This window comes from Phacochoerus africanus, chromosome 7 (assembly GCF_016906955.1).
Source record: "Phacochoerus africanus isolate WHEZ1 chromosome 7, ROS_Pafr_v1, whole genome shotgun sequence".
NCBI classification, from domain to species: domain Eukaryota; kingdom Metazoa; phylum Chordata; class Mammalia; order Artiodactyla; family Suidae; genus Phacochoerus; species Phacochoerus africanus.
Window position 1 is genome coordinate 85,166,516 of NC_062550.1, and position 24,612 is coordinate 85,191,127.

General features: G+C 44.4%; 1 protein-coding gene across 1 annotated transcript in view; it reads left to right on the forward strand.

Annotated features, from left to right (window-relative positions):
- Window positions 1-6,018: 6,018 nt before the first annotated feature.
- The window catches only part of PAH (phenylalanine hydroxylase), a 75,406-nt gene continuing 56,812 nt past the window's right edge, over window positions 6,019-24,612 (forward strand). Inside the window, exons 1-2 of the mRNA XM_047788162.1 lie at window positions 6,019-6,287; window positions 12,069-12,176. Coding sequence (XP_047644118.1) covers window positions 6,228-6,287; window positions 12,069-12,176 — 168 coding nt within the window. The 5' untranslated portion in view covers window positions 6,019-6,227. The remainder of the gene's footprint in view (window positions 6,288-12,068; window positions 12,177-24,612) is intronic.

Sequence of the window (24,612 nt, forward strand, 5' to 3'; positions counted from 1 at the left end):
TATTCAAAGCTTAGAACCAAACAATAATTAAAAACACTATTGTATTAATGAGACCCAGCTACAGCAGTACTCGAGATACTTCATTTAAAATGCATTTATCAGGAAACAAAGAAGATTGAAGACAAACGAGCTAAGTGTTCTACTCCAGAAGTTGGGAAAAGGCCAACAAAGCAAGCTTAAACAAAGACATAATAAGAAAAGTGGGGAGAAGCAATAAAATAGACAACAACCCAAACATTAGGGAAGAGCAGTCTTATGAAATGCTGACTCTTAATGGATAAACATCTGGCAGGATGAGAGAAGCCTCAAAAAAACAAAATACAAACTGATAAAGGAAACATAAACGTAGACACAATAGAACTTCAAAAAATAAGAAAAGAGTATTATGAACAGTAATAGGTTAATTTTATTGAGACCTTGACAGAATGAATTAATTTCTGGGAAAATATAAAATAAGGAGAAAACATAAATATGCCAATAATAGTTAAATAAATTAAAATATAGTCTCCTACTTTTCTTGCCTCCAAAAATTTCAGGGCCAGTATATTTATAGGAGGTTCTACCAAATCTTCAAGAAACAAATAATTTCCATTTTCTATTGATCGTTCCAGAAATGATAAAAACAGGGAAAGTTGTACAACTCCTTATGTAAGGCCACTATAATCTTTTTCTTTTGTTTTGTTTTATTTTTTAGGGCTGTACCCATGGCATAGGGAAGTTCCCAGGCCAGGGTGTCAAATCAGAGCTGTAGCTGCTCGCCAGAGCCACAGTAACGCTAGATGTGAGCCTTGTCTGCAGCCTACACTGCAGCTCACAGTAGTGCCAGATCCTTAACTCAATGAGCTAGGCCAAGGATCGAACCTGCATCCTCATGGATACTAGTGGGGTTTGTTAGCACTGAGCCATAACAGCAACTCCAAGGCTACTATAATACTGATTTCAAAATAAGATAGTAGTGGTACAAGTCATAAAATTGCAGTTCCATTTCACTAACAAACAGAGATGGGAACACCTTACACAAAATATAAGTTAACCATATCTAATAGTGTGTAAAAATTAGTATATTATCAAAAAAGAAGGTTTTCCTAGTATGTAAGAAGAGTGTAATGTCTACAAAGATCTACCAATGTGATTCACCACATTAATAGACTTAAAGGAATACGTCACATAATTTTCTCAGTAGATGCAGAAGAAGCATTTGTTAAATTGAACTATTTGAAATAAAAACAAGTTTCAGCACACAAGGGGCAGAGAGGATTTCATAAATCTGATGATTCCTATAACATCAAAAACCTTTATCAAGCTCACTCTTCTCTGTGTGTGTGTGTGTGTGGGTGTGTGTATTTGCTTTTTAGGGCGGCACCCATGGCATATGCAAGTTCCCAGGCTAGGGGTCAAATCTGAGCTGTCACTCCTGGCCTATGCCACAGCCACAGCAACGCCAGATCTGAGCCACAGCTGCAACCTACACCCCAGCTCACGGCAACGCTGGATCCTTAACCCACTGAGCGAGGCCAAGGATTGAGCCCACCTCCTCATGGATACTAGTTGGATTTGCTTCCGCTGCACCACAATGGGAACTCCTCAAGCATGTTATTGACGGATAAACTTTGTCTGCATTCATAGCAAATTGGGACCTAGGATGCATGTCTACTCACTACTACTGTTTAAATAAAAGCAAGACTTGACAACCCAGATATTAAGATATACTACCGAACCATGTTGCAATAATGAATGTAGGATGATAATGACACCAGAGGAGACATTATGGAATAAACCAATGGAATAAAATTACGCTTCAGAGAAAGACTGGGTTTGGGCTTATAAATGGCAATGTAAAAAACTGTTCGTGTGGTACCAGAAGTCAAAGGCATGTCTCTGCTACTCCTCTCTGAGAAGAGATTCTTTCATCAATTCAAAAAACTCTGGCAAAAAAGTAGGGAAAAGTCTTTGCACATATTATTGAAAAACGGACTCAGATATGGACAAAGAGAGAAGAAAAACACTGGGTTATTACCATATTCCGTATACAAGAGATACAGAAAGATTAATGGTATAAATGTGAAAGATAAAACTATAAGAAAGACAGAAGAAAGAAGAGGATATCTTAGTAACTTAGGGATGAGAAAGGATTTCTTTTAAAAAGGCCCCAAGAGCATAAACCAGAAAAAAATTTTAAGATGAATTTTTATTGTATTGGAATTATGTATTTTTTTCTGAAGGAAAGACATCAGTTGACAGTCAACTGAGAGTGACGGATTAGGAGATGGTATCATCCGTGGCTTGAGAAAGGCACAGGGCTGATACCTAGATCATACAAATTATTCCTGCAAATCAACACAAAAAATAGGAATCCTAACAGAAAAATAGGCAAAGTGTTTGATAATGAACTCTTCACAGCCTGGGAAGTCTTAACTGACCCAATGTAGAAAGAGATGCTCAAACTCCCTTGTCAGAAGAGGGGTGTGAATTAAAAACAGCAAGAACATGCCTTGTCTCACTGAACAGACTGCAAAGAATTGGACACTTGGAAAATGCCAACTATCGAGGCTGCCCAGCAACGGGAACTCTTTTGCCCTGCTGGTGAGAGTGTGGACTAGTACAAGGCATTCAGAGGGGGCATCCTGGCAGTACTTTGTGAAATTAAGAACGCATGTTCCTTGTGATTCAGGATCCCGCCCATCTAGCCCAGAAAAATTCTCACTTCGGTATATGAAGCAACAAGGAGGATGCTTATCACAGTGTCGTTTGGAGTGGTGGGAAGTCAGAGCTAGCCCAGGGGAGTGGAGAAATGTGGTGGATAGAGTCTACACCAGTTCAAAGAGCAAAGAACAAGAATGTTCAGCAGCATGGCTACAGCCGAAGAACACAGCAGAAAGGAAAAAGAAGCTATGGAATCTGTAGAACATTTACATGCTATCGTGAATCTACACTATGATATCACTCCTATCCATGAAAAATACATACCCCAATATTTCCCTGCATTGAATAACTCCAAGGCTAAATCTTAAAGCACACTAAGGATGTGGCCTTTGGGGGAAGGGACTGGCAGTAGGGAAGGAATAAATCAAACAAGAGAGGGTCCCTGAAGTTTTGATTATTTACCATGAACTCAGAGATTATGATTAACTCAACTGTCTCCCTGTAAGGTTAAATGAAAAGGGATTGATAAACCTACAGTGATTGGGAAATATTCAATTTCCAAATCAGTGAAGGTCAGCTCTAAGTTTACCCGGTACACAAGGGCACATCTTGCGACACGGTGCCCATCTCTTCCCAGCCATTCTCAGTATCTCCGTGGTCTACCGGCGGCTGAATTCTTGGATGTTCCTTCCACACCAATTTTCTCAGGACCTGGCACCACCCTTGTTCATAAACATAATGCATTGCATTCCATCTCAATTAAAATGATAGTTTAAAAATCATCTACAAAATTCACCCTGAGTTTTTGTTATTGCATGGATAAATTTTCCCTTTTTGCCAGAATAATGTTTTAAAGAAGCTGTGAAGTGTTTTTCTCTGAAGTTGCAGACAACTAATTGCATTCTCCTCCCAACACAGACCCGGGGCATTTGTATGTGAAAAAAAATGAAGAATTCAATTTTGAGTGGGTGTGAAGAGACAACAGAGGTGCTATTGTTTGGTTGTCCTAACAGTCACTGTTGTTGTTCTTTTCGAAAGGGAAGGAAGAGGGAGTGCCCATCATGGCCCAGTGGTTAACAAACCCGACTAGTATCCATGAAGACACAGGTTCAGTCCCTGGCCGCGCTCAATGGGTTAAGGATCCTGCATGGCCGTCAGCTGTGGTGTGGGTTGCAGATGTGGCAGCTCAGATCCTGTGTTGCTGTGGCTGTGGCGTAGGCCAGCTCAGATTCAACCCCTAGCCTGGGACCCTCCATATGCCACAGGTGTGGCCCTAAAAAGACAAAAGACCAAAAAAAAAAGGGGGGGGGAGAGGAAGCGTATTTAAGAGCCAGTGCCTTGGAACTGGGTGAAATACAGTTTGACTTTGAACTGCTTATCTAAACTTTCTGAGCCTCAGTTTCCTTATAAAGTAGGAATACATACTTCAGGGTTTTAAGGGGAAGAAATGAAATCATGCATGTGGACAGCTTGGCAGTGTCTAACACACAGGGTACAGGGCACATGTAAGTAAGTTGCTGTTATGGCTTGCTTTTATTCATTGCATGCGTTGATTGCATGCCTGTTACACAGCAGTAGAACAGGTGCCGTCACATTCATTGCTCCCCTTGGTATGCCAGAGCAGCAAGAGATGAAGGGAAGTTTGTAAGGCAATCCTGGGGTGGAGGAAAACTCTGCATTTCATGTCTATCACGCTAGAAAAACACGAGTCAGATAAAGGATACAGATTCTCCTGAGGGTGGAAGACAAGGCCTTGCCCTGCCGTGCTCAACAGCAGCAATCTCCTAACTTACCATAGGTGCTACTAAGCACACACCCAAGGACTCCTTTTAGACAGGAATTATGCTTATGTCTGTACTCTTAGCAGCCAGAGAAAACCTGGTACTTCACATGGGCTCAAAGAATCCTAAACAACAACCCCAAAAACCCCATTTTATTTATTTATTTATTTATTTTTAATACTTTTTTTTTTGTCTTTTTGTCTTTTTAGGGCCACACACACAGCATATGGAGGTTCCCAGGCTAGAGGTCCAATTGGAGCTGTAGCCACCAGCCTGTGCCACAGCCAGAGCAATGCCAGATCCGAGCCGTGTCTGCAACCTGCACCACAGCTCACAGCAACGCCGGATCATTAACCCACTGAGCAAGGGCAGGGACCGAACCTGCAACCTCATGGTTCCTAGTCGGATTCGTTAACCACTGCGCCACGACGGGAACTCCCCTAAAACCCCATTTTAAAGGCAAAGAAACTGAGACATGGACGTGACCAAAATTAATCAGTGGTGGAATGAGGAGTTAATCAGTTTGTTTTGAATCCCAAATCTGAGCTTGTTTTTGTTTTGTTTTGTTTTGTTTTGTTTCTCTTTTTTGGCAGGTTCTTGGTCATTCCGTCAAAGAATCATGGGAGGGGAGGAGGCGGGTTTCTAGCAAGCTCTATTACTGGCTGGTTATCTCTCAACCTGGTACCCTCACCTGGCTAAATATTAGGCAGGAACTCAAGGTCCTGATGACTCTGACTTTTCACATCCTTTCTGAACTTTTGACTTTACAGTGTTCTTTTCTGTTTTGTTCTTCCTGCTGGATGCCTTATCTGTTTCTGGATCTGAAGAATGAGGGTGAATGACATCTTCCTGTCCACCGGCCCATCCCCTGTTTTATATTCGTCAGAAGGGTTAGCACTGCCTAAACTTATTTGTTGATTTTTCTGTCTCCCTCCCAGAATGGCAGCAATGATGCAGGAGCCCTCCACTTCATCCACTGCTGAATCCCCAGTGCCTAAAATACCACTTGGCACCTCAATAAGCATTTCTTGTTGCCACTTCTAAGCAGGATCTTCTAGTTATTGAGTATTCAACTACATGGCAAGAACTGTACTCCGTGTTAAATGCATTACCTCATTTCTTTGTCTTATCCACATTCTTAACACATCCTGCCAAGGTAGCTCTCCCATCCCCTTTTGAGTGCTTCTGGCAGGGACATAAACAGCTTGGGGACATGTGGCTGCACTGCAGCCCAGGTGGTGCCTTTGCTCCTGAGCAGCTGTGCTGTCACCTCTATGCAGTTTTCTGAAGTCAAAGAAAAGCAGTTCGCTTTGTGGTTAATAAAAACGACAACCCACCCCACCTCCCCAATCCCAACTGAGATCCTGACTCTGATTCTTAGACTTGTTACCATCAGGCTGCAGCAGGTTTACTTCAGTTGCAGAGACCTCGTGCCCGGACTTCGGAGTCCTCAACGTGCCAAACCTGTCTAAGGGCCAGGGCACAGGTGGCCCTGTGCTGGCTCGCTGGCTTTCCTCCCCCCCAGGCGGGCAGCCAAGTCAGGCCTCTGCGCCGCGCCCTCCCGGCCCCTCCCTCTCCCCCTCCCCCTGGGGGCGGTCTGGGTTCCGGCGACCTTAAGGCCCCAGCGTCAGGACACGGTGCCCTCGGGGCGGTCCTGCGGCGGCTAGGAGGGCTGGAGACACCTCGGAACCTCTCCTCTCCCCTCTAAAGGCCGGCTTGGAAACCTCAGCCCCGCGTGCTGTTTACAGACGTGCCTGCGACGGCCGCCCCAGAGCTAGAGGCTGCCCTCGGCTGGGAGCCAGCATGTCAGCGGCGGTCCTGGAGGACGGAGGCGGGGGCTGCAAACTCAGCGACTTGGGACAGGTGAGCCGGGGTGTGCCTGCGCTGAGCAGAGAGGGGCGCTTGGCCCCCGTGGAGAGAGGGCTGAGGAATGTCGGTGTTTCCTACTCCCTTAAACAAGCCACCAAGTCTGAATTCGTTTGAAGATGATGAGAGCGGCCAGGAGGTCGATAGATTACACGTGTGCTCCACAGAGGTTTCCCACTGGCAGGCCCTCTGTCCTGGTTGGCGTTCAGGGAAAGAGTATTGCTAAGGACGTGGGGATCTGGTTCCCAGAGCTGCCACAGATGTGCTGTGTATCTTTGGACAAGGCACCGTCTCTGTTGTCTTTTTCTTCTCTGCAAGGGCCCTTAACGATCTGGAATGGGAGTTCGGGTCCATCCAGAACTGCTCTTCTGTCATGTTTATACGTGTGCTGAGCCAGGTATCAAAATGGCAAAATTGTGAGAAATTATCTTTTTTTTCACCCTTGGGAGAAAATAAGAAGAGGTCTCAGACTTACTCAGACCTGGGGAAGGAGAAAATTAAACAGAAAAATGCACAAGAGTTAGTAGATGCAAACTATAGCTTTTGGAGTAGATAAGCAATGAGGTCCTGCTGTGTAGCACTGGGAACTATATCCAATCACTTGTGATGGAGCACGATGGAAGATATGAATGAGAAAAAGAATGTGTGTATGTGTGTGTGTGTGTGTAACTGGGTCACTTTGCTGTACAGCAGACATTGACAGAACACTGTAAATCAACTATAATAAAAAAAGCTCTGAAAAAACCCTTATGTATGCAATAAATAAATAAATAAGAAACAACCACAAAGAAGAGTTAGTCTTGGGCTTGGCATGTAAAGAACCCTAAATGGGGCAGGAATAATGTCTAGAGTGTATTCCGTTCTCTGGTATTTGTCGCCCTTCCCTGGAGGTGAACAGTTGCAATATACATTCTTTAATTGACCAATCACACTCCCAGATTCTTGGGTGCAGCCTTAAAGTCCAGCTCTGGGAGATAACAGGGACCTACAGATTTCTGTCACCTGTAGGATTAGTGAGAACAATTTGAAGAACAGGGAGGCTGGAGGGGAGAGGATGCTTGATGTTTTACTAGAGACTGCAGAACTTTGGACTAACTTTTTTTTTGGAGTCCCAAGAGAAAGGCTTCCTTTGAAAATGGTATGTAGTGCTTGGGAGCAAGAAAACTTCACGTTGAGGAGGGCATCAGACAGATCCAGAAGAGATCCCAGCTGTGCTATCATTTAACCTCTGTGCTGCTGGTAGTAGGCACCCCCGCACCCCAACTCACCCCTCGGAGGTTAGGGCTAGTGATCTGGTTGGGGAGCCCTGAGAAATGAAGGCACTTGCTACGTGCCAGGCACAGTAGAGTTTCTGCCTTAGTGAAACGTACATTCTTGTGAAAGAGACAGAATGAAAGAGACCATGAAAAATGAACTAAACATGTAATTTCATGTAGAGATAAGTGCTGTAAGGAAAAATAGAACAGAAGAAGAAGGGAACTCATAAATCCCAGTTCTGAATGGCGCAAAGCCAGTGTTCAGACTCAGATCTAATTCCAACACCCTGTGCGTTCCTCTACCACACTGTTTGCTCCTGTAGATAAATTCTGTGATATAAAGGCCCAGTGTGCCCATGGCAGGATGTCTACACCTTGTTTTAGGGTGTCTTACACTGTAGATGTGTGTATGTATAAATCATACAGGTAAATGCACACCTCCTCCCATGACCCCCAAAGCACTAAGAGGTAAAGTCAGTGCCCTGGACTATCCTTGCGGATGAGAATTGCTTGTGATTGTGAAAGCTGCTCTCTCCCAGAGATAACCGAAGGTGTTTGTTAGACACAACCACAGAGAACGTGCTTCTCTTGCTAAATGTGCTGCTCAGTGTTCAGAAGTCTTTCCTTCCCGGTTGCGAGTGAAGTGCTTTTCCTCCTGCCCTCTTTCTTCTTATGCAGTTTCTGAGCTGCTTTTCTCTACCGTTACCCATCTTGGGTGTACATGTGTTTCTAAGTCAACTCCTATGTCTGTTAGAAGCCAATAAGGTATAGATTATGAGCCAATAGAAACATATTCCAGAAGAGCTTTGCCCAAGATCCTATGCTGATCCACGTAACGTTAGAATCAGAATCCATCCCAGGCCACACTCTTCCACAAAATTCCAAGCTTCCTTTCATTTCAAGTCCCTCAAGCTTTGAAAAGGGGGGACTGGGAGGCAAATTAAGGATTTTGGAGATGTTGGACCGGGGTTCACATGCAGGTTCTGCAACTCATTAGCCGGATGTCTTCAGAAAAGCCTCTTAATCTTGCTGAGTCTGTTAACTCATTTACAAAATAACAGCATCCACCTTATGGGGACAGCTGTGAGGTTGGTTAATTGTAAAAAGTACCAAATATTGGTTCGGTGGCTCAGCAGTTAATGAACCTTAGTAGCATCCATGAGGACAGGGGTTCAATCCCTCGCTCAGTGGGTTGGGTTAGGATCTAGCGTTGCCATGAACTGTGGTATAGGTTGCAAACATGGCTTGGATCTGGCGTTGCTGTGGCTGTGACATAGGGTGGCTGCTACAGCTCCATTTGGACCCCTAGCCTGGGAACCTCCATATGCTATGGATGTAGCCCTAAAAAGACAAAAAAGACAAAAAAAAAAAAAGTACCATGTATGGTGCCTGGCATATAGTGGGTACTCAGTCAATGGCAGGTCCTAGTTCAATACTATGAACAGTAAAGAGTAATGCCTTATGATGTGGTAAATGTGGATTTGCAGACATTTGAGAAAAGTCCTAATTTTTAAAAATAGCCTGTATATTTATTGGTGATTTCAAAATCTTCCACGCCAGAGAGTCCTCTGCCATGGTTTTGAAAATGCAGATTCTAAGATCCTAGCCCAGACATTCTGATTTCATAGGTTTGGCTGAGGCCCAGGAGTCTGAATGCAAACAGACTCCGCAGGTGATTTTGAAGTGGAGACCCCAGGAACAACCTCTGAGAACCCAAGCTCTAGAAACTGCATGGGAAGAATGGAGGGAGTGAAAGGGCACAGGCATGGGTGATAAGACGCAGCCTGTTCAGAGTGGTATTACATAAGCATCTGGTGATGGGACCAGAGGACAGCCCTTACTTTGCCAGAAACAGAGCCTTTAATATGGATACTGTATTCCTAGCAGAGGGAGTTGCATGGAACGAATGACATTTAGGAGCCTGAGTTCTTAACTTCCCAGGTGCTACTTGTGTGATCTCAGGTGAATCACACTGCTTGGCCCATGGTTTCCCCATCTGAAAAATGAGACAGTGGAACTAGATGAACTCAGAAGACAGGACTAGCTCTGTGAGTCAATAATTAGTCTCATGGGGGCATCAGAAGCCAAATGGGAGGCATGGATCGAGGAGGGGTTGCTCACCTTGGCTGAGGAGTATGGAGGTTTTCCAAGAGAAGGGAGAGCCAGGCAGGCTATTGAGGAAGGGAGGTGTATTTGAAAGGGGGAGGGGAAGGGATGCGGTGCATTGCCTCTAAAGAGGAGTTGAAAGGGCAAGGGGGAAACGAGTTTTCTGGAGGGGAGGTCCCTGTGGGTGAGCCTCAGAAGGGGAGGTCCCAAGGCGACTTTTGAAAATCAGAAGGAGGTATTTTAATCCTGTTGGCCGTGGGGAGCCCCTAAAGAATTCTGAGTAGAAGGACATGAGCAAAATTCTGCTGGAAGGGCCCAATCTCTGCAGATCACGAGGAGCTGGATTGTGGTGGCGGTGGCAAAAGAAGACCCTAAGAGTCATTTCTGGCAAAGTTCAGGCTGGACACACACCAGCGGGCAGGTGGTGGTTGACAGGGTTTCAAGCACCGTGCATTCAAGTCGGAATTGTCCCAGCCATCGGTGACATCCGTTGAGTGTATCAGGAATATGCTGCCTTTCTTGGAGGCCAACAGGAGAAGAGAGTGTTGCCAGATGAACTAGAAATGGAAATCATTTGTCACTTCAAGGAAACTGGAAAGAACCAAGGGTTCAGTGTTCTCTCCTCGGAAGAAGACTGACGTCGGAGATGACCTGCGTGTCTCTGGCAGGGTTTACTAGGGAGGGAAGTAGAGTGGAGTCGGCAAGAGGCTGTGATTCGTGGATAGCATGCTGGGATCCAGTGGCTCACCATGCAACTCTGGACAAGGTCCTTGAACATCTCTAAGCCTTAATTTTGTCATCAGTAGAAGGGAGGCGCTTAGAAGATATTCAAACCTTCTTTCTAGGTTGTTATCAAAATTATATGAGATAATCCAAATCAAGTGCTTATTATAATGCCTGGGAGGTTAACAGCAGCTTTTAATAGATGGTAGATTAAAAACACGTTTAGAAAGATAATGTCATTGTATAGGGACATATAACAATCTATCAATACATAGCAATATATATAACAAAGCTTCCAATTTCTCTGAGGATCCCTCTAATCACACTTGCTGATATTTCTGACTCTTCCCCCACAGCTCTCTTTCAAGGGAGGTTCTGGGAAAATCTGAAGTTTCTGAATTAAAAGAATTTCATCCTAAGAGTCATTGGCGTTCGTGCAGGGCTTTTTGTGCCAAGTCACCAAGAGTTCAATACATCCATCTCATCGAGATGATATAACATCTATTCCACTAATTTCATGAACTTGCTTACAAGAGAGTAATTGTTCTGCATGGGTTTTTCTTCCCAGTTTTAGGTACATGCTGTTTATTTGAAAGTATGCATGGAAATTTTTGTATTATTGCAAAACTTAATTTAACACTTAACTTTATGTGAATGTATATATGTATGTGTGACCGAGTCACCATGCTGTACAGGAGAAAATTAACAGAACACTGTAAACCAGCTATAATGGAAAAATAAAAATGAATATACAGCGAGGAGAAAAAATAAAACATTTTGGAAAATTCTATCTGGAATGCCAACCCTAGTTCCACCTTAATTTGCTGTCACATGCATGTAAAAAGTGCTAGATCCTTGATAGTCCTTGCTATTTTAAAACATCCATCTTCCAGTAGGTTATTTCTGTGTTCTTACGTATTTTGTGACTTTTTCCACAATTGGTATCTCTGATCCCAGCATATGAGAACAAGTTAACGCTCCTGTGAGATCTTTGCCAAAGACCAAGAAGTCATTCGTGTGTATTTTTAGTATTTCCATCATTTTATATACTTCTTTTAATATGATATTTAAGCTATTTTTTTTCTTTTTCTTTCTTTCATCACACATATACTGTTTTGACATGGCTTGGCATGACTATTATACATTAGTCAGATTTTAAAGGCAAAAGAGAGGATTCCAACCCATGTCTTTGGACACAAATATGTGTTTTTTCTAATAGTGTTTTTTATCCTGTATTTCTCAGTGTTTTCCTGGAACACTTACTGGATCACAATATGCCACCTCTAAGATCTTTTTCTAGTCATCTCATTTGTTGCATATGTCTATTTAGTTGAATTTTGAGCCCCTGATGCATGGGGCATTCTCTTATTCATCTTTGTTTCTCCCGGAGCCCTGGTCCTTGGTAGGTGCTCACTGAACGGCAGTAAAGCTATAGCATGACTAGTGACATCAGTGAATAATTAAATCTTTCTGAAATTGAAATCTGATCTGGGAGCATCAGTGAATATTTCACTTCCTTGCTTTACTCATCTTTCCATCTCACATGTACATCTGTGTGTACTCTGTGTACCTCATTGTATTCCGAGGCTTAACTGGAAGAGAAAGCTCATGCTCACCTCCTCCTTGGAGGTTTCACAGGAATGAGTTGCTGAGCTATGGAAAACATTTCACTCAAGTGAATTTAATCCTACAGGAAACAAGCTATATTGAAGACAGCTCCAGCCAAGATGGTTCCATATCACTGATCTTCTCACTCAAAGAAGAAGTTGGTGCGCTGGCCAAAGTCTTGCGTTTATTTGAGGTGAGTGCTTTCTTCATCTCTGCCTAGCAGACTTCTGTGTTACCTTCTAGTTGGATGCAGTGTCAAGAACATAGGATCTGGAACTGGAAGACTTGATTGATTTGCAGCATAGGCTCTTACCTGAACCACCCATGTGACCTTGGGTATGTCTTTCATTCTCTGAACGAAGGCTTCTCCATGTTGTAATGAGGCTCATTCAGAATCACTGGTTGCACATGCAGGAGGCCAGCCCTGGACTCACAGTTCTTTTATCAAACTCTCCTTGAATTAATTGCAGTCAACCCTCCATATCTGCGGGTCCCACATCCCTTAGATTCAACCGAAATGTCGATCTATGACTGCTTAAATCCACGGGTGTGGAACCCACAGATACTACAGAGGGATAACTGTATTCATTGTACTATCACCATGTTATATAAGGGCCTTGAGCATCTGTGGATTTTGGTATCCAGGAGGTCCTGGAGCCAGTCCTCCGTGGACACTAGGGGTCGACTCTACTATGTTCCCAAAGCACTTTTTACTCTTAACTGTAGTACATATTTGCCTTGTTAAATGCATACAGGTTTCTCTGACCCAGAGGATAGTTTTTTCAGGCAGGGAACCTTGTGGGAGTCATCTTTATATCCTCTACAGACTCAGTTTTAATGTGTAATAAGCATTCGATTAAGAATTGAAATTAAATTTAAATATGAGCTAAGGAAATTTGACTTTTCAAAAACACGTTTGCCCTGGGATTTAAGAAGGAATATTTTATGAAGTTCCCATTGAGGCTCAGCGAGTTAAGAACTTGACTAGTATCCACGAGGATGTTGGTTCAATCCCTGGCCTTGCTTAGTGGGTTAAGAACCTGGCATAGGTTGCAGATCCCACGTTGCTGTGGCTATGACATAAGCTGGCAGCTATAGCTCCAAGGCAAAACCTGGCCTGGGAACTTTCATATGCTATGCATGCAGCCCTAAAAGACAAAAAAAAAAAAAAAAAGACGACGAAGGAATATTTTTGAACCAATTAATTTTTACCCCTAGTACTTTTTTAATTTTTATTTTTTGGTCTTTTTAGGGCTACACCCATGGCATATGGAGGTTCCCACGTTAGGGATCGAATCAGACCTGTAGCTGCTGGCCCACACCATAGCTCACAGCAATGCTAGAGGCTTCACCCACAGAGTGAGGCCAAGGATTGAACCTGTATCCTCATGGATGCCAGTTGGGTTTGTTACCGCTGAGCCACGACAGGAACTCCATACCCCTAGTACTTTGATAAAATTCTGTCTAATGACTAAATACATAAGTTGATGGACAAGAGACACATCTTCCAGACAGAAGAATGCCAAATAATTTTAGTAGATACTCTGGAGTCAAAGAAACAGAGTGTAACTCCCTACTCCTTGAGTGTGGGCCATGCAGTGTGACTTGATGAAATGGCCCTTTACGTCTGGGTCTTCCTCCCCCAAACCCTTACCCTCAGTCTAACCATGAGAAAAACATCAGACAAATTCCAATCGAGGGACATACACAAAATGCTTGACCCGTACTCTTCAAAATTGCCAAGGTCGTCAAGAGCAAGAAGCGTCCAAGATGTTGTCACAGTCAAAAGGAGCCTAAAGGGAGATGGCAACTAAATATAATTCAGTACCCTGAGTGGCAGTGTAGAGCAGAAAAAGGACGTTAGATATAAACCAAAGACGTTCAAATACAGCATAGTCAAATAAAGCATAGTGTGTGATAATGTACCAGCCTTGGTTCATCACTTGTAATGCGTGTTCCATACTAATGCACGATATTAATATTAGGAGAAACGGGATGCAGAGTAGATGAGAATTCTCTGAACTGTGCTCTCAATTTTTCTGTAAAGCTAAAATTGATCTAAAAAATAAAGTCCGTGGAAAAAAAAACTTGGCATGCAAAAGGAGGGAGAAAACGTCTGCCTGAGTGAGAGCAAGAAATGAGTGCAGAAAAGAGAGACAGGGCTTTCTGAATGACACACTGGTCCTGAGAAAGAAGACACCTGTAAAAAGCTCCTGTGTCACATTTTAGCTTCTGTATTATACAGTTCATCAGCATGTTCCTTTTCAAATATCAGACCCTAGGCAGAGTTAATAAATTAAATAATAGTTAATTAACAGGATGTTTTCAACCTAATAAATAAGCCACACGTAACTAAGTTGCCAGAACTAGATGAAATCCACCCAAGGAGCGTAGGCTGTATGTGAGTGTTGAGTCCCAGAGTTCATTGACTTGGACAGGTTGTTTAACCTGCGTGCCTTTGTTTACTCGTCTATAAAATGGGGCCAATGAACCATCTCTTCCTGGGGCCATGAGATTTTATGTGCATGTCAATGCATGGCAGGCCTCTGGGCCCACCAAAATGCTCATGTGATGTCTGTTCCTTTACCTCTTCCACTCGTGACCTATGAAACCTATCAGGAATCTCTGAGAATGTGCAGAGAAAGATGAGAGAAGCCTAGAGACAGCCCAGAGCCTTGATGTCTTAAAATATTTTTTCCAAAAAAGTAAAATATCTAGAATGAATTACTTAGTATATTTTGTGAACATGTAAAGCAAATGGCATTGACCAAGAGTCAGGGCAGGGCCATTAAAGAAAAGCGGAACAGCTTAGGAGAAGCAGGGGACTGTGGTGGCCACAGCGTATTTGTGTAACTGACGTCTTTGGTGACATCTTTGAGAATGAGATGGAGAAGTAGGTATTAGATGAACATACAGACAGAACCTTTAAATTGCATGGTGGCACTTAAACTTCGAGGCCATATAAAATGAAATCAAAGGTCATAAGCCGCAAAAAAAAAAAAAAAAAAGGAAGAATCTGAGCTACACTTTAAGGCAGAGTTTCCTAAATAATACTCTGTCGAGTGCTGCATATTAGTAGGTGTTTTAGTGAAAGAGATTTCCAAAGATAAATATGGCTGGAAAATTCTGTGTCTGGATTTTGGAGAGCCCTCATACCTGTCCACAGGGTAAAGGCTATGAGAAGCCCCGCAGGGTGGAAACTTATTCAGTGTTATCTTACTCAGCATTTCCCAAATGTTTTTGGCCATGGGACCTGTTCACAAAGGACCTATTAACATTTTGCAGGCACTAGTGGTCCACTGGATTTATGCTGTGTTAGAGTTCTGAGCTCCGGATTATCAGTTACAACCGAGGTTGGGACCCTGAGGAGTATAACAGCATTGGGATTAAGACCGGATTGTCTAAAACCAAATTGGGTTGAGAGCCCAGTTGTACCACCTCTGAGCTGGGTCACCTTAGGAAAGTTATTTCAGGAGTTCCTGTCATGGCTCAGTGGTTAACTAATCCGACTAAGAACCATGAGGTTATGGATTTGATCCCTGGCCTTGCTCAGTGGGTTAAAGATCTAGCGTTGCTGTGAGCTGTGGTGTAGGTCACAGATGTGGCTCGGATCCAGCGTTGCTGAGGCTGTGGCATAGGCCGGCTGCTACAGCTCTGATTAGACCCCCAGCCTGGGAACCTCCATATGCTGCAGGTGCGGCATTCACAAAAAGACCAAAAAAAAAAAGTTATTTCACCTCTTGGTGGCTTAGTTTCCTCATTTTAAAAATGAAGGTAGGGAGTTCCCATCGTGGCACAGAGGAAATGAATCCAACTAGGAACCATGAGGTTGCAGGTTTGATCCCTGGCCTCGCTCAGTGGGTTAAGGACCCGGCATTGCCGTGAGCTGTGGTCACAGATGTGGCTCGGATCTGATGTTGCTGGGGCTCTGGCATAGGCCAGCGGCTACAGCTCTGATTAGACCCCTAGCCAGGGAACTTCCATGTGTCGCGGGTGCGGCATTCACAAAAAGACAAAAAAAAAGTTATTCTACTTCTTGGTAGCTTAGTTTCCTCATTTTAAAAATGAAGGTAATGATAAGCTTGTTTTATAGGGCTGCTGGGAAAAGGAAAATAATAGATACAAAGTACTTATAAGAGCGTCTGGCACCTACTAAGGGTTCAATAAATGTTTGCTCTCATTATTTCTATGCACTGTAATTTTGGAGAATCATGGGACACCAGGGACTCTTAAATTCTTAGCTCTATGAAAAATAGTGAAATGATTAGGGTTAATTGGCTTAAAGAGGGACGATGGGATGAGAAAACAATAGCTTCATTCAAACATTTGAAGGGCCGTCACAGAAGAAACACACTGCTTATCTTTTATTACTTCAAAGGCAAAAAGGCCAAGTGTGGAAATTATAGGGAGCAAATCACTTACACAGCAAGCATCTCTGCTGTAGAAGGGTCCTCAGCCGTGTTGAAGGCACGATTTCAAGCATTATTCCTATCCAGACAGCTAGTAAAAGGCAGGGCAAAATCAAAGCCAAAAAAAAAAAAAAAAGGGGGGTGTAAATAAACGTAACTTTCCTTACTAGAGACAAAAGATACAAATCCTTTCCAGCTTCTCCCAGATTGGCGGTGGAGGGAGAAACATTCCATAGGGGAGAATGACCAGCTCCCTGTGAGTCACTTGTTAGGTACACCTAGAGTCACCTCCACGCTTTAATGAGCAGGCCTGTCTCTTCCTCAGACGATTAACACCAAAGTCATTACCCATTAGCGATGCTGCCTCCCCAGGGGCTCGTGACCTTTTAGACCTCAGCTGGTAACAACATCAGAAGGCCGCGCAAGAGGCTTGATATGTATGACAGAGATACGGAGGTGCAGGATGTACATGGGCTGGATGGGTGGTGTGGATAGTGAAGCAGATGTTTTAGTGAGTTGGAGCCAAACACATCGGCACATACCCAAACCGCTCCTTGTTCACCTGCAAACATCCCACGCTGTCCTCAGGAGACGGATCTCTCCATTCTGTATGCATTTTCCATAGTTCTCTATCATTTAAGCCTCTGCAAGCTCATGTGCCACGCCTTCTTAGAAAAAGAGTCTCCTGAGAGTCATTACTGCAAGTGGCTTAGTAATGGGCTATAAAATTAGAAGCAAGCTCCTCGGAGACGTTGCAAAGAAGAGGTCTCCCTTCCTCTGCCAGCACACCACTAATCATTTTCCCGGGTATTCCCTGGGGAAGGGTCCAAGCAAACAGGCAGATGCACAGAGCGCTCAAGCACATGGGTGTGCTCAGTTATCATCACGGAACTGATGGAGACACTCAGGTTCAGACTCAGCGTGCCGCCCAAGGCTAGACCCTTGGAGTCAAAAATTGCTTCTGGGTTCACCCTCCATTGTCTCCGTAGGCCGGTCTTTTGGAAACAAATCTCTGTATTTGTTTATACTCTAATGTGACAAATATAGTCTGTACTTGTCCCATTACTTCCTATGTTCAACCTCTTCCCGGATGACCTTCATCCGAGAGCCAAGGAGCTCAGGCTTCCTCACTTAGGCCTTCCATTACTGTTCTCTGAGTGCCGACGGTTGTCAGACCCTGTGTAGGTGCTGAGGAGACTGGGATGACCCAGGCAGTCATTCTCTGCCCTTCTAGAACTTGGAGGACCTCAAGGTTCCATGAGCATGCTTATCCCAGGCTTGGGGCAACATTGGTCGAGGGAGGTTCCTTGCAGTCATCAGTGTGTCAGCTGAAACCTAAAGGGTGAGCCTGGTCCGGAAGGAAGAGACAAACCACCTGCGAGGGGAGAATAAACAAGTGGTCAAGTCACGGGCTCCTCGATCCTTTACCACCTACGGACCTCAGGTTCCGGGGACAGAGGCGGGGCTGTAGGGGGACATTCGGGCAGATAAAAGATGTTTGTTCCTCTGCAGGTTGGACTTTCAGGTCCCGCCTGTGACCCCTGGAATGGGCGATGGCAGGACAGGATCAAGACTGAATCCCAAGGGTTGCTTTGGCCCCTTTGGCCCCTTTGGCCTCAGGTCCAGAGCAGTCGTGGCAGTAAAACGTTTACAGGGAACGTTCCATCTTTAATCAAAATAAGAAGAGCATTGAGTTCCACTGGGGGAAAGAGTTCTTAACAACCCAGATGACTTCTCCATCCTATTTACCCCCCCCCCCCCCAAATATAGATAATGCTCTAAAGAATGCCCCTGTAACTCACCCCCTGCGTAAGAAATAAATCGTAATAGAAACGACTCAAGTTCCCGGGTACCCCCTCCCCATGCACCTCCCCCCCAGAGGTAGCTGTTCATCTGAATTTGATGTATATTATTCCTATGCATCTTTTTAGACTTTCTTATCTACCAGTATCCATTAGGATTTATGGATGGTTTTCATCATCATACAATTAAATCATATTGTAATTGTCCATGTACAGTTTTCTTTTGAACATTGTTTTTGAGATTTTTGCATTTGTTCTTGCTCCTTCCCCTTCCCCTGTCTATCTTCCATCATGTGACTATGCTTCCTTACCTGTTGGACTATGAATCCACTTAGCTTGCTTCCGTCGTTTGTCCATATGCACACGGTGCTGCGCTAAACATCTGGTGCCGCTTTGATGATCTCGTTATTGAACGGAAGACCCTCAGATGGAAAGCTGGCCCTGTTTTTAGCTACTGAACGGTTCGGAGCTGAGCATGTTTGAAAACCAGTAGCACAGAGCTGATGTTTTAATCTTTCATCTCGAAGTGAGATCCCACATCGTGAAAATGTAGACTGAGTGCCGGGCCCGTTGATGGCACAGGCGTTGTGGTTGCTCTCTATGGACTGAAACAGGCCCCTGGGCCATTCCGATCTTATCGCTCCTGTGGCAAGAAAAGAGAACCTTGGACACGAAGGCTCTGAGGAAGGAGCTTCCCCAAAGCCTCGAAAAGAGTCTAGATTAAGCTGCGAGCCCGGCTCTCCTCCAGGAAGGGGTCTCTTCTGAGTTGGTCACAATCCCAGCCACAGGGAGGGAAATAGTCGAGCCAAGAGGGACGAGACTGAGGGAAGAACAGGCCAGGAGACTACCACCGAGACACTTGCAGAGCCAGCAAGCGTGGGATCCCGGCAGATGCTCTCTGGGGGGTGAATCCTACTGAAAGGGCAGCTTGAATCTGCCCGAGAGCTCTCCCGAAAGGTAGAGGGGGGATAATCTTGAGCTCCTTCTGGAATTTCCTTGTCCCGTTCCCGCTTTCTTGAATGTTTTTGGCTTCCTGTTAAGCCCAGTGGGTTTAATTTCCAGACACTTGGTCAACCAGGGCTGTGGCTGGCCTTCTAACAAGAGGAGATCAGTAAAATATATAGGAAGCCCTGCCTATACCTCCCTGAGACTCCCCTGTTTTTGGAACTACCATGTCTCACCCCCAATATTGTGATAGTCCCCAGACTGCTGCCTCTGTTCCACTACGGTTTATTCTTAAATCAGCTGCCAGAGTGCTCCTTAAAAAAAAAAAAAAAAAAAAAATGAGGAGTTCCCATCGTGGCTCTATGGAAACGAATCTGACTAGGAACCATGAGGTTGTGGGTTTGATCCCTGGCCTTGCTCTGTGGCTTAAGGATCTGGTGTTGCTGTGAGCTGTGGTATAGGTTGCAGATGCGGGTTTGATCTGGTGTTGCTGTGGCTGTGGTGTAAGGTGGCAGCTGTAGCTCCAATTGGACCCCTAGCCTGGGAACCTCCAATGCTGAGGGTGTGGCCCTCAAAAGACAAAAAAAAAAAAAAAAAAAAAAGGAAAAATATGAGTAAGGAGTTCCCATTGTGGCTCAGTGGGTTAAGAACCCACCTGGTATCCATGAGAATGCGGGTTCAATCCCTGGCCTCACTCAGTGAGTTAAGGATCCAGCGTTACCATGACTTGTGGTGTAGGTTGCAGATGCAGCATTGCTGTGGACTGGCAGCTGTAGCTCTGGTTCGATCGCTAGCCTGGAAACTTCCATACGCTGCAGGTGTGGCCCTAAAAAAGAAAAAAAAAAAAAACATGAATCAAAGTATGTCTCTCTTGGTCCTGTTGGCTCTCATGGCTTCCTAATATCACTCCAAGTAAAAACCAAGGTTGAGATAATGACCAGTAGGTCGTTCTTGGTAACTTCTCTGCCTTAGGCCCTATTGTCTGCTGTCCCCTGCTCCCTTTGCCCCAGTCATGTGGGCCTCACTGATGGTCCTCAACCATATTGTGCAATATCTGACCCCAGGACCCTTGCACTTCCCATTTCCCTCATAACTTGCTCCCTCACTGACTTCAGGTCTATGCTTACATGTCACCTGTTATTTTTGAGGCCCTGGGACCCCACTGTTTAAAATAGCACTGCCAGTGAACCCCTGGAATGTGCTATCCCTCTTTGCTTTTTGCCGTTTCTAGGGCTACTTCCATGGCATATAGAGGTTCCCAGGCTAGGGGTCCAATCAGAGTTGTAGCCGCCGGCCTATGCCACAGCCACAGCAATGTGGCATCCGAGCCACATCTGCGACCTACACCACAGCTCACCACAATGCCTGATTCTTAACCCACTGAGCAAGGCCAGGGATCGAACCCGCAACCTCATGGTTCCAGTCGTATTTGTTTCCACTGAGCCACGAGGGGAACTCCTACTTATTATAGTTCTTGTTTGTCTCCTCCCTCAAGAAAGTAAGCTCCAGGAGGGTGGGGATGTCTCCTGCTTTGCTCGCTGTTGTAGCCCAGCACCTAGGGCAGAGCTGGGCTGAAGAAGGTATAGGATTGGATTGGTTATTGAAAGGCTCTTGTTTGTTGACGCGAGACCAACCATGTGGTACATCCTTTGCCAATGTCTTTGACCTTGCCTCCAGAAAGCTCTGAGTCAGGCCAGGACATAACTGCATTTGAGTTTCCCCTAAGGCAACAGCTAAACCTTTCTTGCCTCTGCCAAGATGTCCAGGTGAAGTAGCAGAAAGAGTTCTTCTTTCGTTGTTGCTTCCCCAAAGAGAGTGGAGGGTATGTGTGGGTCGGTTTGTAAACCTGCAAAGAGCCCTTGTTTAAAAATAAAAATTCAGGAGTTCCCGTCATGGCTCAGTGGTTAACGAAACTGACTAGGAACCATGAGGTTGTGGGTTCGATCCCTGGCCTCGCTCAGTGGGATAAGGATCCAGTGTTGCCGTGAGCTCTGGTGTAGGTCCCAGATGCAGCTCGGATCTCGAGTTGCTGTGGCTCTGGTGTAGGCTGGCGGCTATAGCTCCGATTAGACCCCTAGCCTGGGACTCTCCATGTGCCGCAGGATCGGCCCTAGAAAAGGCAAAATAAATAAATAAAATAAAAATTCACTCACTAAAAGGTAACTAGGATCATAATCCGGTTTGGAGGTTCATTGCTAAAACCTGTCTTAGCAACTGAAATTATTGGTATTCAAGGATCCACACTGATAAACTGGAAAAACTCCACTAAGGAGATTGCATGCCAAGCTACATTTCACTCACATTTAAAAGATATATTTTAATTTTCATTACATGGATACTCTTATAAGACTTTCCCAATTACTGAGAAGGTGCGCATCATCTTGGCATAACCCACCCTGATGCATTTTATTCTAGCCTTCTTTTTCTTGGCCTGGGCATAATATTTCAAGACATGTTTTAGTAAGCACATAGCTGTATCCATCATAAGTATTTCCCTCAGTGGCTATCTTTTAAGAGAGAAAGTTAAAATTTCATCATGCAAGTAATAAATGTTTGTAGAACCATTGAAGTATGATTAAAAAAAAAGGAAATAGAAAGAAGTCAGATACACATCCCCCAGGCCCATCATCTAATAATCATCACTCATTAGATGCAAACTATGGCCTTTAATGGATAAGCAATGAGATCCTGCTCTGTAGCACTGGGACCTATGTCTAGTCACTTATGAGGGAGCGTGATAATGGGAGAAAAAAGAATGTCTATGTGTATGTGTGACTGGGTCACCTTGCTGTACAGTAGAAAATTGACAGAACACTGTAAACCAGATATAATGGAAAAAATAAAAATCATTGCAAATGGAAAAAATAAATCATCACTCATGAGGAGTTCCTGTCGTGGCACAACGGAAGCGAATCTGACTGGCATCCATGAGGACAGGATCCCTGGCCTCGCTCAGTGGGTTAAGGATCTGGCATTGCCCTGAGCTGTGTGGTGCAGGTCGCAGATGTGGCTCAGATCCTGTGTCTGGCGGCTACAGCTCTGATTCGACCCTTAGCCTGGGAGCCTCCCTGTGGTGGGGGTGTGGCCTAAAAAGACAATAAGTAAATTAATAAATACAGACAGACAAACCATCACTCTCGATACATCTTGGAGCGCTTCCTGGCGCTTTATTTGATCCACGTTCTTGCCGTTGTTGCTTTCTTTGTAATGGTTGTGAATCTCCACTGGGTGACTTCGCTCCAGCACCGTTCCCCTCTTAGGGGAAATTTAATTAGCTTACAAATTTTGGTAAACAATTTTCTCATGAGGGAGGTCTCCAGAATTATAAAACCTGAGTCAGGGGCATACGTTGCTTTATGGCTGTTCTCAAAGTGAGAGGCTTCCTGCAGGAAGTGCTGATCTAAGGGTGGGGACGGGGGTGAGGACCCCAAACAGCCTATGGTTGGTCTTCTAGCCTTGTGTCCACTCTACCCCCCTCCCCGCCTTCTGCATCACTCCTTCTCCCCAGCACACACGCACGCACGCCCAGGTGTGGTAACTCTTGGCTTTGCTGTTTTCTCTGCTGTACACAAGTCAGGAATTGGGTCATCTCTTCAGTGAAGTTTCAACTTGGGTAAATAGCAGGTGAAACTTAACCACGCTTTTTCATCCTGAGCCAAGAAGGGTGACATTGAGCTTTGCTTTGTTTAAGAAGTCACCTCTGTTTGCAAAGAAATCTTTAGAGCAATCGCTCTATCTCTGGCCTTCCCTCCTCCCTCTCTCTCTCTGTAGTTGGGGCCCCTCCATGGGTTACCTGAGTTCCCTGCAGCGAGTGCCCATGAATAATGGCTCCATCATGGGCCCCCCAGATTTATAAGGAAAAAAGAGCAGGAAGGGTGCCAGTCTGGGGTTGCTTATTGTTGCATTGACTACACCCAGAGGTTTTCACATCTCGTACTTAGAATAATAGTAGTGACAACGATCAAAGCTGATGATTTCAGGTTCCTCACTATCCGCTTGGCAGTGGACAGCTCTTGAGATTAAACAGGCCTCCCTCTCCAGCCACTTTAACAAAGCGTCTCCTTCTCTGATTCCATCTTTTTACATCTTTCTTCACCTCCTCGGAGGATTCTTGGGAAGGTCAGAGCAAAGAATTCTAAACTGTAAAGTGACGTCCAGATGCAGAAAGGGATTGTTATTGAAAAAACCCTTGTACTCTTGAACCACCTGTCACGAACCCTCAAGGAAAAAGATCCACTTCTTGATCTTTTGCAAGATCCACTTCTCCAAGGTTGAAGAATTTCATTTCTTTGAAATTACAGTTATTCAAGTTCAACATTTTTTTCTGAGTACATTTTGTCCGTTTCATTGTTTGGGGGTAGTAGCCCCCCTTTTTTATTTTAACGTAGAGGCTACTCCTTGGTTCTCTTCACAAAGAACCAACAGTTCTGTCAGTGAAATCAGACTTTTGAGTAAGTAGCAAATGATGACCACACATTCAAACGTGAGGAACAATTCAAGTCAATGGCTCCTGTTTTTATGCCAAACCCCATCACAGGTAAAGTATCATCAGCCAAAGACACTGACATTGAGTAGCTGTAGTAAATGATTATTATTTTTGTGGCATTTAATGAAAGCGGCCTGTAAGTGAACCTTCCCTCCTGAGTGAGGCCTCACGTGTCTGCTCTGTGAAATACTGCACCCTGCCCCGCTGCATCCCAGGACTGTTTGTCCGCTTCACCCTGCTCTGCCTTGTAGCCTTGACCACTGCAAACATTACAGAATTATCCATAAATCAATAATCTTTTATGTTGGTTATTTGTCTCCCCACAACTTGAATGTAAATTTTATGAAGGAAGATATCTTTGTTTTGTTCACGGATGTGTCCTGGCCACCTAGAAGGGCCATCAGTGTCTGCTAGATACTGTATATACATTTGTTTGATAACTTGAATGGAAAATAATTCTATAAAAATATGAATGGCAATTATACTGAATAATCTTTTTTTTGTCTTTTTTTCTTTTTTTTTTTGTCTTTTTGCCATTTCTAGGGCCGATCCTATGGCATATGGAGGTTCCCAGGCTAGGGGTCTAATCGGAGCTGTAGACGCAGGCCTACACCACAGCCACAGCAACACAGGATCCAAGCTATGTCTGCGACCTATACCACAGCTCACGGCAACACCAGATCCTTAACCCACTGAGCAAGGCCAGGGATTGAACCTGCAACCTCGTGGTTCCTAGTCGGATTCGTTAACCACTGAGCCACGACGGGAACTCCTGAATAATCTTCACCGAGCATTTACTGTGTTCCTGGTAGTATGTGTCTGTTATCTCAAGCAGTGTTTCCTACAAATTTATGAAGCAGATACCATGAGGACCACCAAATTAACAGATGGAGAAGCTGACAGAATCACGAAAGTACATTTTCTAAGGTCTCATAGCCAATATAATTAAGAACTTTGATTTAAATCCAATATGTCTGACTCCTGTGG